This window comes from Macaca fascicularis, chromosome 11, assembly GCF_037993035.2.
Source record: "Macaca fascicularis isolate 582-1 chromosome 11, T2T-MFA8v1.1".
In the NCBI taxonomy this organism is placed as follows: Eukaryota; Metazoa; Chordata; class Mammalia; order Primates; family Cercopithecidae; genus Macaca; species Macaca fascicularis.
The window spans coordinates 21,143,753-21,157,374 of record NC_088385.1 but is presented as its reverse complement, the minus strand read 5'-3'; the positions used below and the strand labels follow the sequence as shown (position 1 = coordinate 21,157,374).

The window sequence follows — 13,622 nt, the reverse complement described above, 5'->3', positions numbered from 1 at the left end:
CCAAAACTAAAAGTGCTCTCTTTCTTTTCTTTCAAATTCTTTTATACTTGTCATATTCATTTAAGGTAATATGGACATATTTCTCAGCTTAAAAGAAGCTCTGAAACTTGACATAAAACGCTGATGATCCTGTGGAATGCACAGCAATTTCTTTAATGTTCTTTCTTTCACCTATAATTGACTTTTTATTCAGCTTTCATATTTCTGTGCTAGGATGAAAACTGTAATTTCACTTTATTTCTCACATGATCTAGAATGTTCCTTTTTTCCCATTAAGTCTGGCTTCTTCATGTATAACTTTACTTGTGAGTTTTTTTTTTAATATAACAAGAATGAAAGAAATTATGTAAGTTACAGTGGATAGTTACTGCCAATCTCCATTCTGTCGTTTTTATTAATAAAAATAAATTCCTTTAGGATAAGAATAAGTGCTTCCCAAGTAGTTATTTATTCATTCTTTAATACCTATGAATTTTTAAGGTCAGAATAATCTTACCTTCACTGAAAATTTTTTTAACTTTTGTATGGCTACTTAAAAATCAAAGGAATAAACTTTCAGATAAAAAAGAAAAAAAAGAGACAATCAGTAAGTGGAAACGGATTTTTTTTTTTTAAAACCAAGGAACAGGTGTCGATCTCAAGTTTTAACCACATGTTTGCCTCACGACACTATTTAAGAATGAGCAATCACTACAATTTTTCTTAAAATCGTTTTATTGTATATGAAATAGTTTTGCTAAAACCAGAGTAAGCTTCTGAGAGTGAAAAATGAGAGATTTTGAAAGCTACACTTTTATTTATTTATTTATTTTTATTTATTTATTTATTTATTTTTATTTTTTGAGACAGAATCTCACTTTGTTGCCCAGGCTGGAGTGCAGTGGTGTGATCTCGGCTCATTGCAACCCCTGCCTCCGGTGTTCAAGCAATTCTTCTGCCCTGACCTCCCAAGTAGCTGGGATTACAGGTGCAGGCCACCATGCCCGGCTAATTTTTGTATTTTTAGTAGAGACAGGGTTTCGCCATGTTGGCCAGGCTGGTGTCAAACTCCTGACCTGAAATGATCCACCTCCCTAAGTGCTGGGATCACAGGAGTGAGCCACTGCACGTGGCTGAAAGTTACATTGTTTAGAAGTCTCCTATTAATACCGAAAAAAAAATGAAAACACTAAACAGTAGACCATTGCAAGTACTTTTCACTGAGTGAAATGGGGAGCTAGTTCAGGATTTTTAGACAGAAGAATGGCATGCCTTGACTGATATTTTAAAGAGATGACTTTAGCTGTTGTGCAAGAACTGATATTTTAAAGAGATGACTTTAGCTGTTGTGCAAGAACTATGAAGGTGTAAGAGAAGTAGGGCGACCATTATAAAGCTATTGTGGTATAGAGAGGAGAGATGATGGTTGTTTAGACCATTGAAGGTGATGAGAACATACTCTGGATATGCTTTGAGAAGAGTGCCATTAAGATTTTCTGAACATAGGGTCTGAAATGAGATTCAGGCTAAGGATTTTGATCTAAACAATCAGAATTAGAATTGATTATCCAGAGTGGCCATCCATGGTTGGAGTGGTTTGAAATGTAAGATCAGAAATTTAGTTTAGGATATATTGATTCTGTAAGTATGGAGTTTGTGACTGATGCCTGGGTTGGTGATATAAATTTGGGAGCTGTTGGCATTTAAATTGTATTTAAAGGTATACGACTATAAGAGAAAAGTGAGGGAATAATGACGCATACAACAGAGAAGAGAGTTAAGGGCTAAGATCAGAATCAGTCTGGGAGAAGAAAAGGACATGGAGAACAAATGGCCAGTGAGGTAAGAGTCAGCCATGTGGAAAGCAAATTTTAAGATGGAGGGTGAGATCAACAGTGCCAAAAGCTTCTGATAGGTCGTGTAAGATGAAGATTGAGAAACAAACATTGGATTCAGCCATGAAGTTTACTGGTGACAATTTCAGTGGAGTAGAAGTGATGAAAGCCTGGTTGGAGTATGTTATACAGCAGAGAAAAAGAAAAAACTTAAATAAAGTGAATATAGATAGTTACTCGGAAGGTGTCACTACAAAGCAGAGAAAAGAAATGGGGTAGCTGCTGGCAGGAAGATGGAGTAGAATAGAGGTTGTTCTTATTTTATTTCTTAACTTAAAACTTGAATACTATTCATGGGATGTAAATACTCTTGTCAAGATTTTATATGTTGTAAGAAAAAGTATGTAAGTCACAGTGAAACCATCAGCTTAGGAGTCACAGTGGGTCTAAATGCTAGCTCTGACACTTTCTGTTTGTGGGAACTGGTCCAAGTTAGTAAGTGTCAGAACTAGCATTCAAAATTTTTTCTTTGAAATTGAGTTCAGAATTAGATTTTTATCTTGAATTATCTATATGACGGCATAAGTGTGTTGAAAATAAATCTGATGTTTTAAAACAACCAGAAATTACTTTTAATTAAATCAGAAGAATAATTTTAGGGATTGAGCAGATTAACAGTTTTTTTTTTTTTTTAGACTTGCTCTGTAGCCCAGGGTGGAGTGATTTCGGCTCACTGCAACCTCTGCCTCCTGGGTTCGAGCAAGTCTCCTACCTTAGCCTCCCGTGTGGCTAGGATTACAAGTGTGAGCCATCATGCCCAGCTAATTTTTATATTTTTAGTACAGATGAAGTTTCACCATGTTGGCCAGACTGGTTTCAAACTTCTGACCTCAAGTGATCCATCCGCCTCAGCCTCCCAAAGTATTGGGATTATAGGCGTAAGCTGCCGCACCTGGCTTGGTTAATAACTTTTTAAAGGAGTCACTTGTTATACAAAATTTATTAATTTGCCCAATAACACTTATGGGACTCTTTGTCTGGTGCTGTTTTAGCTGATGGTGACTAAATCAATTTTTTTTTAAATCTTTGTATCATTTGGTAGGAGCATATATAAATCTACACAAACAGTAGGTACCATAAGAGAAATTTACAGATTACACCAAGCAAGGGAAGAAAAGATGGACAATTTTGTCCAATGATACAGGAAGGGTTTATACAGGCGGTAAAAGGTGCATCCTGAAAGATAATTACGTGTTTCCCAGATGGGTGAGTGGAACACTGTGTTCCTGATGCATGGAGGATCCCTGGCAGAGGCCTGACTTCTCAGTTCATAGTTAGGGTAAGTAGATCAGATGCAAAGAATGACTGGTGGACAGTCAACGGATAGTTAGGGTAAGTAGATAAGATGCCAATGACTGGTGGATAGCAAGAACAGGGAATGGGGTTAATTCTAGAGGTAAAGATGCAGATATAGGTAGGGGCCACACCACAAAAGGCCTTGTGTGCTTTGCTAAATAATTTGTACTTTGCCTTATAAGAATTGGAGAGCTACTGAAAAATTTTACAAGCAGAGTTGATTCTATGAAAGAAAAAGGGATATTATTATTGAATGTCAGGTCTTTGGTCAAAGGAATAAAGAATCTTACCCAAAGAAGGGGAGATAGAGATTGTCATGGTCCTATAAGAGGGCAGATTTAGCTTGGAATGGGAGCGGCCATGAAGTATGTGAGAATTGAAGGTCACGTGCCATGTTTCAGGATACAGTCTCCATTGATTGTGGTAAGAGTAAGAGTAGAATAGATGGTGCGATCTAACATTATCCTCTTCTACAAATTCTGACACGTATTTATTAATGGAAAAGCATCATACTGGGAGTCAAATTATCTTCTAAGAAAGCCAGATCATCTGAAAGAGCTGAGGAGAAATAGGCTGGGGAATTTTCTTCTGCTTGAGGTGGGAAGAATATTGATCTAAGTGAAGCAATAGAGACTGCAGGGAAATGACTGGCAGAGCAGTGAGGAAATGCAGCAGTAACCATGGAAAAGCTGTGAATGAGGCTGATGAGCCATCTGGGGATCTGAGTAAAGGGAGGGCTTAAGTTGGGTGCAGAGAGCAAAAAGGTGGAGAAAGACAGTGATAATGTTAGGAAGGTACTTTATCTTCTTGATTTAACAAATCTTTACAGAAGAAGGAAGTGGGAGTCAGTCACCCCAAATTAAGCTTACACATATATAGATGTTTATTGTCAAAAAACTTGATTGTTTAAATAAATTTGTACTTCAGTGAGAAAATTGAGAAAATGGAGATTACCCACATTATCAGGAGGGCTATCTTTTCTTTGTTATACCTGGACTCCCTCCACTCCTGCCTCAAAGAGAGCATATTCCTGATATGCACAGTGTGTGAATGATTAATAAGTCTTCTTCTTTTTTCAATTTCCCTTTTTTCTCAGTTCAATAATGTGAATTGGACACTTGTCTAGGTTTCTAAATGGACTTTTAATCAGTTGAATTGAACAGTCAGTTATCTGTTATCCCTAGCATATTTATCACACCACTGAATCAAATCAACTGGCAGCATATTTTTTAATCACATCCTTTGCTTTTTAAAAAAAGGGGGAAAAAGCTGACCTTTATTAGATAAATAATCCAGACAGAGTAAAGATTAAACTTACGTTTCATTCCAATTGACCAAGAAAAAAAATAACTTCTTGACTGGAATATTTCTGTAGTTTCTCACTTGGCACAGCTTCTTTCCAGCATATGTAAGCCAACAGGTAAAAGAAAATGCTTTGTAGCTAAAAAGAAACAACATCAATTCAATATGCTTAGCAGTTTAAAGAAACCAGCTTTCTATATGGGTCAATTATTTTTGTAGTCAAAAGTCAAATGATAAAGTGATGTTTGCTTGCATAAAGCATGCTTTAAAAATTGCTTCAAGAATTTATGCTGGGTATGTCAACAAGACTGTGGAATAGGAGGCCCTAAGACCTTCCTTTATTCATAGAGAGCAAACTTCAACAATATGCTGACTGATTCCTTTTGTAAGAAAACCAGAAACCAGTTAAGAGGCTCCTGTATCCCAGGTGAATTCAAAACCAGCCACGTCAAAGTTGGTAGAAAAATTTGTGGCACTCACTTACCAGAGCCTCTTCCCTGGCACAGGGTGGCATGATCAGAAAGAAACTCTCAACTTCTGGCTTCCCATCAAGGAGGGAAAGAGAATATGGGAACATACATCTAACACTTAGACTTAGTACCATCAAGGCTACCCAAGGAACTAGCTTTTGTCTTTCCTGGATATAAATGCTGACAGGAAATGTCACCAGTTTAGGGGCCACTGAAAACAAAGATGATGGTTTTTACTAGCACATACTTGCTATTGCTTCTCTCCATAACTCAGCATAGAATGATTTTTTTTAAAACTGCAATTTATGGCTTCTCCTTGGGTAGGAAAAGAGTTGATTCGTGTGTCTATCATTCCAGTTTTGGGGCTACTATCAGAAGGACTAGTTTCTGTCTTGTCTGTCTTGGAGCACTGACAGGACCCTGCATACCCTAGAGGCCTGGAGACTGTTGAGAACAAAAAAAAGTTGGGCGGCTTCTTATTGTTCCAGATGTCCTATGATACATTGGACAAAGCCTGTATACCTTGTCAGCCTCTCCCTGGTCAGGGAAAATGATGGGGAATAAAGGAGCATATGTCCAACACTCCAGCTTTTAAAGAGTTTGCCTGAGGGACTGGTTTCTGTCTTATCCAATAGAAGCACTGACGGGATGCAGCATACTTTAGAAGCACAGTCCTGAAAACAAAATAATCTGATCACCTCACAGAAATTCCAGAGAACCTGCAGTACCACAGACAGACACCAGAAGAAGCAAGAAAACATGAGCTCCAAGAGACAGAAACCAGCAAAATCCCTCTAATTGCGAATTTATAAGTACAAGCAGAGTGAAGATGCACTCATATAAAAAGTTTGGAAGGCACCCAGAATCTCTAGCCAGGCTTATTTTTGAAGCTTTTTTTTTTTTTTTCAGTGTGAAGCCAGACCATAAAGACTGAGAGAGTTAGCTGTTTTTTCAAATGCACAGATCTCAACACAAGGTCATAAGGCACACAGAGAAACAGGGAATCATGACCTAGCCAAAGAAATAAAGGAACAAAACAAACCAATTCTAAGAAAATAAATATATATAAATTACATGACAAATAATTCAAAATAACCATCGTAAAGATACTCAATGAAAAATTATGGATGAATAAAATGAGAATACCAACAAAGATATAGAAAATATTATAAAAATAACCAAATAGAAATTTTGGAGCTAAAGGATACAATAGCTGAGTTGAAAAATGTACTAAAGAGATTCTGAGGCAGACTTCATAAAGCAGAGGAGATAATCAGTGAACTTGAAGACAGGTTATTTGAAATTATCCAGCCAGAGAAGCCAAAAATGAAAACAACAACAACAACAACAACAAAAACCCCACAATGAACTGAAGAAAGCCAAAGGGAATAATGGGCACCATCAAGTAGGCCAATATATCAATATATCATTATGGGATTTTCAGAAAGAGAAAAAAGAAAAAAAAGAGGGAGGAAAGCTCATTTGAAAAAGTAGTGGTCAAAAACTCCCTAAATTTGGGGAAGAAAATGAACATCCAGATTCAGGAAGCCCACTGGATGCCAACTATGAAGAACCCCAAAGAACCCCAAAAAGACCCCACAGGGACATGTTAGAATCAAATTATAAAAAGTCAAAGAAAAAAGACAATTTCACAAGCAGCTAGAGAAAGTGACTAATCACGTATAAGAGAACATTCATAAGATTATTAGTGTATTTTACAGCAGAAACTTTGTAAGCCAGAAGGGAGAGAAATAATGTATTTAATATGCTGAAAGAAAAACAAAACTGTCATTAAAGAATACTGTATTTGATAAAATCATCCTTCAAAAATGATGAAAGAGAAATACTTTATGAGATGGATAAAAGCTGAGGGAGTTCCTCACTACAAGGCCTGCTTTATAAGAAATGCTAAACACTGTCCTTCAAATTGAAGTGAAACAATGCTATAGAGAAACACAAAAGCATCTAAAAGTATAAAACTCACTGGTAAAGGTAAATATATGGACAAATATGCAATACTGTAATGGTGCTAAATAAATTACTTTTAATTCTGGTATAGCATTTAAAAGATAAAAGTACAAAAATAGCTACAACAATATATTAATGGAGATGTAATATAAAAAGATGTAATTTGTAACATCAATAACATAAAGTGTGGTGGGAGAAGAAATAAAAGCACAGAGTTTTCGTATATGATTGAATTTAAGTTAACAGCTTAAAGAAGGTTGTTATAAATATATGATATTTTGTATTAGACTCATGGTGAACACAAAATGAAACCTGTGGAAGATACACAAAAAATAAACAAGAAAAAAATCAAAACATGTTACTACCAAAAAAATCCAAGCAAGTCATTACCAAAAAAAAAAAAAAAAAAAAATCTATGAACTCTATGAACACTAAAAAACACAGCCAGAGAGGCAAAGACAAAGAAGCTACAAGACAGAAAACAATTGACAAAGTGTTAATAGTATAAGTCCTTTACTATCAATTACTTTAAAAGCAAATAGATTAAATTCCCCAATCAAAAAACATTATCCATTTAACCAACAGCATGGCTAAATGGACAAAAAGTATATAAGATCCAACTAGATGCTACTCACAAAAGCCTCAATTTAGATTTAAGGACACAAATAGGTCAAAAATGAAAGGATAAAATAGCTATTCTATGCAAATAGTAACCAAGGGGAGCAGCGGTGGCTACGCTTACACCACGAAAACCAAGTGTAAGTAAAAAACTGTAACAGGAGAAAAAGAAGGAAATTATATAATGACAAAAAGGTAAATTGACCAGGAAGATACAAGAATTTAAACATATCCGCACCCAACATCAGAACACCCAATATATAAAGCAATATCTGAACCCAACATATAATGCATTGACAGAGCTGAAGGAACAGACAGCAATACAATAATACTAGACATCATAACCCACTTTTAATAAGTAGAACATCCAGATAGAAGGTAAGAACAGAGGATTAGAACAACACTATAGACCAAATGGACCTAACAGATATATACAGAACATTCTACTCAGCAGGAGCAGAATACATATTCTTCTGAAGCAAACAGGAAACACCCTCCAGGCTAGATGACATATTAGGTCACAAAACAAATCTCCACAAATTTAAGAAAATTGAAATAATATCAACTAGCTTTTCTGACCACAAGAGAATGAAATTCAAAATCAATAGCAGAAAGAAATCTGGAAAATTCACAAATAGGTGGAAATTAAACAACACACTCTGGCAAAACCAACGGTTCAAAGAAGAAATCAAAAGGGCAATTACAAAACATCTCAGAATTGGCAATGCTTACAGCTTCAGCTTGAGGAGAGTATCCTGCCCAGGTGCAGTGGCTGCCATTGAGATCCACCTGAGATCTTTTGCCTCCAGCCTTTCAGCACTCCCAGGCTGCAGCTCCTGCACCTGTTCAGCTTGCTCACTCGCCCTACCTTCCCTGTAGCCTGCTGCACCATGGAGTTGGCATTAGTGGCACCAGTGGCAGTTGAGCTGGTCTGCAGCAGCAGGTACCAACATTTATAGAATGAAGAAGAGCCTGAGGAACCTGAGAAGGCTTCAGGTGAGGTTCCTCCATCTTATGGCATCAACTCTGCAGAGAGTATGGTGTATTTGACTACAATGATGAGTCTAATTTTCCAAAGCCCCTGTTTTACAATGTGGTTGTAAACATTACCAATTTATAATCAAGTCATGAGAATTAAGGCTGAAGCTATTTCTTTGGTTCCTGGAAGAGATGAGGATTTTGTGGGACGGGATGATTTTGATGATGCTGACCAGCTGAGGATACGAATTTTTTTTTTTTTTTGGTTAAATTTTCCTGGCATTCTTCTTAACTAGATTAAGTTTTTTCCTGTCTTTTTGCCTGACTGCTTCAGTGGCAGGAAGGTATGACACCCATTTCAGAATTTGGTCTCTTTCTAATTAAGTGGGTCCTGAGAATCAGATTTCTAACCTGTTTTCCTTGATACGTTCATGGTCAGCACTGCTGCTGTGAGATGAACCAAATGCTGAGTTAAGATGCCCTATCCAATGTGATGATCATAAATTATTAGACATCTTGGGGTAAAAATGATCTCAAATTATCCTTACATTTTAAATGGATAAGAATCCCAGTTTGCTGGCATAAAGCCAAGTGTGGGATGCAAGTGCCTAGCGGACCACATCTGGTAAGCAGAACTGGCGAATGTTAGTTTGGTAAAGAAACTAAATCTAAAGTTAGCAGAAGAAAAGACATAATAAATATGAGAGCAGAAAAAAATGGAATACAGAATATTAAAAATAGAACTACCATATAATCCAGCAATCCTACTTCTGGGTGTTTATCCAAAAGAACTGAATTAAGATCTTGAAGAGCTATCTGAACTCCTATGTTCGTTTCAACATTGTTCATAGTAGCCATGATGTAGAAAGAATCTAAATGTCCACCAATGGGTGAATAAAGAGAACATGGTATATACATACAATGATATAGTATTCAATCTTGACAAAGAAGAAAATCCTGTCATAATACAACATGGATGAATATTAAGGACATTATGCCAAATGAAATAAGCCAATCACAGAAAGACAAATACTAAATATACCACTTCATGAAAGCAAAAAATAGAATGTTGGTTACCAGGGACTTGGGGATAGAAAAGGATAGATAAATGAAATAAGCCAATCACAGAGAGACAAATACTGAATATACCACTTCACGAAAGCGAAAAGTATGTTGGTTTCCAGGGACTTGGGGATAGAAAAGGAAGGGGTAGAGGAGTAATGGGTACAGAATTTTAGCCATGCAAGATGAAAAAAGTCTACAAATCTGCCATACAACAATGCACATGTAGTTAACATTACTGTACTTTACAATTAAACTTTTTTAGTAGGGTAGACTTCATTTTCTATATTTTTACCACAATTTTTAAAAGGTTGAAAAAGAAGAAACAATATGCTAATGTTCTGGTAAACACAAATTATTTAGGACTAGATTTTTGTATAAACCTCTAATGTGAAATTTGGTATTGGAGCCAAAGTTTCTAACAATACTTATTCACTTTGCAATTTTAAATCAAAGGAGAATTTATGTGCATTAGATTTTTAAACATTTAATGAACTCATAGGATAACTAACAATAGTCCTAATATTTTGTGGCAGTTCTGGAAAGTACATACTGTGTTTGAATATTTTTAACTTAAATATAAAAGATGTTTGTACACAATATCTGATGAGCTTTCCAACATTAAACACACACACACATACACACACACACACACACACCCCCCTCCTGACAAAACTATAAAATCTTGTAAAAGATCTTAATAAGTAAAAGCAACATTAATTAAAAATATTATATACATATGTATATATATAATAGAAATTCTCTGCAAGTAGCAAATTTTCCCACATAATATCTAAACAGCAAACAGGTCTTCTAAAACAAAATGTTCTTAACATTTTGTGATATCTTTTTTTAGTTTTTATAGCTGTTATATCTTGATCTTTTATATGTACCATTGCCTAACAATTTAATGTGATAATTAGAATGAAAGAGTAGTGATACAGGCAGGAGGCAGGGAAATACTAGACAGAAAAGGGCAGGGTCGCTAGCAAAGCCTCACCCTCAAGCCTGGACCTGAGGCCCAAAGTGAGAAAATGCCTTCCTGTTTTCCCGCTCGAATGTTACTTTTTGGCCCACCCCACCCCCTATCCTATAACCATAAATACCCCAGGCTCCACTGACAGAGGGGAAGCAGAGAAAGAAGAGAAAAAGCAGCCTGAGGTCAGCAAGAAGTAGCTTGACTTCAGAAGGGTGGCTTGACAGCAGGACCTTTCAGAAGATTTTGGCCAGGGATGGCCAAACTCCAGGGGAAGACCACCTTCCCACTCCATCCCCTTTCCAGCTCTCCATCTACTGAGCGCCACTTTCATTGGCAGTGAAATCCCCCACATTTACCATCTTCAATTTGTTCGTGTGACCTGATTCTTCCTGGACACCAAACAAGAGCTCAGGATACAGAGGGCTGTCACACTGAGCTGTTAAACACGTAAGATGTCTGTGGATGGCAAAGCTAAAAGTGTACTGTAACACATGCCCTCTGGGGTGCCAGGGATTGCAGGTACCCCCCAGATGCTGCCACAGGGCCACATGAAGTTCTATTCCTGTCAGCACCCAGAAGCACTTGTCCTGGCCCCTACACCCAATCACTGGCATGCTCCCCTTCCTGTGAGGCACTGAGAGCTATGGCTTAAGTAAATGAGCCATCCCCTTCATGAATCTTGTGAAGGGATCAAAGGAACTGTCCTGTTTCATCTGGGGGCTTGCCCAGGATACTTCAGAAGGGTAAGCAAAATGGGGATTTGTCTCTCCTTGTCCTCAGACTTTCCTCTGAGCTATACCATTTGCAGGGGATAGGATGCAGCCCTGCCATCTCTCTCTTTCTTTTGGGTAAAAGGAATGTTGGCTCTGTTTCCCTTCATGGAGGTCTAGTTGTCATGTAGGACTGGAATAAAGTCCTGGGGAAACCGAAGGCCTCTGGCCAAGGCCACTCCTCAGTATTGCCAGAAGGCCACAAGACTAGATCTGTTCCCCAAGTGTCTGTCAAGGCATCAGCCAAGACCCCCAAAGTTTTCCTTTGATATCTTTCCTTCCTTCTTTTATGCTTTGAAATGGCTCCTAGCTCTTCTTTTATAATGTTAAGGGTTCTATTACAAACTTCAGCAATGATACTAGGCAGAATGTATGTTTGGTCCAGCCATCAGATGTGCAACTCAGAACAATACAATTTCCGTATGTTCTTAGAAGTGTGACCCCAAACCCCAGTGGTCACACATGTGTGAATGGGATGGGCAGATGAATGGCGGTTCCCTTCTCATCCCCTCCCCTCCTGGCTTGGGTGCCTGGGCATGTCCGTAGCATGCATGCGCTGTGCCCAATAGCCAAGTAGGTGGTGGGAATCAGCTGTGCATGCTGCCCAGGCCCTAGGGTAGTCTTTGGGGCCAGGGACCCCATGCAGTCAGCTGGCCAGTGCTCTCTGCATGCTGTACAAGCCCATAGACTCTTTCCTCCCCTGGCCAAGGAGTTCAGCCCAGTTGGAACTGGGGGAGGCATACAATGATTAAAGGAACCTATTTGTAGAGAGCAAGAGGTTCTTTCCCTGGACCACCCCCATTTGCCCTTTAAACTGTTTTTGTTCTTTTTTCTTTTCTAAGTGAGAGGTTTGTTTTCCTACCTCAGCACTCTGCTATACAATAGGGAGGCAACAGAAGAGTGAGCCCTGCTGGCTGATAACCGCAAATTTGGCAGGACCCATTTGTAACTTAATCTAAATGGACCCTGAAATACCTTTTTGTCCCCAACTTGATTCCAAACTTCAGGTTGAGGCCCTAGGAAGGAAAAGAAGATCTGAGGGATCCAAGCAAGGAAACAGGCACAATGTAAATGGGCAGGACGAATTCCTGCTAATTAAGCCTCCATGTCATGGCAGGAGGCCATGCTCCATGGCACAGATAAGGACCGGGAAACCCAAAGGTTGCTGACAGTAGGGGGAATGGAGGCATGGGCATAAGTGAATGCGGATAATTCCTATTCTCTAGGACCTCCCTGCTTCATGGGTGCAGGCTGCAATGGCACCTGTGGGTGGTGTCCATCTAAGGTCACCAGGACTTGAGGATAAGAAGACAGAAGAGAAAGGGGCAATGCCTGCTTCCCCTTCCTCACACCTGAGTTTTTGCTGAAAGAAGGAAGGGAAATGAGGGGATGCTTATTTCCTTGTCTTTCAGAATGGGTAACCAACTGTCTTCACCATCACGAGTTTATACTCTTCTAGAGTGCATCCTGAATCACTGGGACTCTTTGACCCTCAGAATCTGGAGGAAAAATACCCATTAGACATTTGCACAAAGGTTTGGTCAAATTATGAGGACTGGCTTGGTCTGAGGAAGGAACCATTCATTTCGAAACCACCTGGCAGTTGGAACTTTTCTGTAAATGCAAGGACAAATTGTCTGAGACCCCATATGCACAGGCTTTCTTTACCTTGCAGGGCAATCCAGACCTTTGCCAACAGTGTGGAATTGATCCACCCCTCCTATTGGCCATCTCAGGAGAGGCTGAAAGGGGCAATCTCAGGGAACTAAAGAAACAAACCCCAGAGGCACCTCTGGCCGGGGAGCCAGCTCCCTTCAGCCCTGCTCCTCTGGGTTCTCCCCATCCTCTCTCCTGCTTGCCCCCTCCTAGAAATACTCACCCTGGACAAGCCCCAGTCTTACTTTTGCCCCTTCAACAAATGCCTGTTGAATTTGGCCCCAGTAAGGTCCAGGTTCCCTTCTACCTCCAGGACTTAAGGCAAACGAAGGGAGATCTTGGCAAGTTTTCAGATGACCCTGACAGATATATAGAGGCTTTCCAGAATTTAACCCAAGTACTTGAACTCTCCTAGAAGGGAGTTATGTTACTTTTAAATCAAACCCTGACTAACACTGAGAAGCAGACTGCTCTGCAAGTGACAGAGTGATTTGGTTATGAGCTTTGTATCACATATATGATCAGGGAAGGTGCCAAACTTTATCCAAATGAAAGAGGTGCAGTACCAATGGATGACCCTGGAATGGATCTCAATGATGAGATGGGAGAATGGAAGAAGAGACACTTTCAGGTGTGCATAATGGAAGAT

At 38.8% G+C, this 13,622-nt stretch overlaps 1 protein-coding gene across 6 annotated transcripts in view; it reads right to left on the bottom strand.

The window, feature by feature from the left end:
• Positions 1-13,622, bottom strand: part of PIK3C2G (phosphatidylinositol-4-phosphate 3-kinase catalytic subunit type 2 gamma) — a 422,558-nt gene that overhangs the window by 295,407 nt on the left and 113,529 nt on the right. For all 6 annotated transcript variants that reach the window (XM_005570265.5, XM_074005892.1, XM_005570267.5 and 3 more), the window contains one exon: positions 4,489-4,611. In XM_005570265.5, the coding sequence (XP_005570322.3) occupies positions 4,489-4,611 (123 nt within the window). The remainder of the gene's footprint in view (positions 1-4,488; positions 4,612-13,622) is intronic.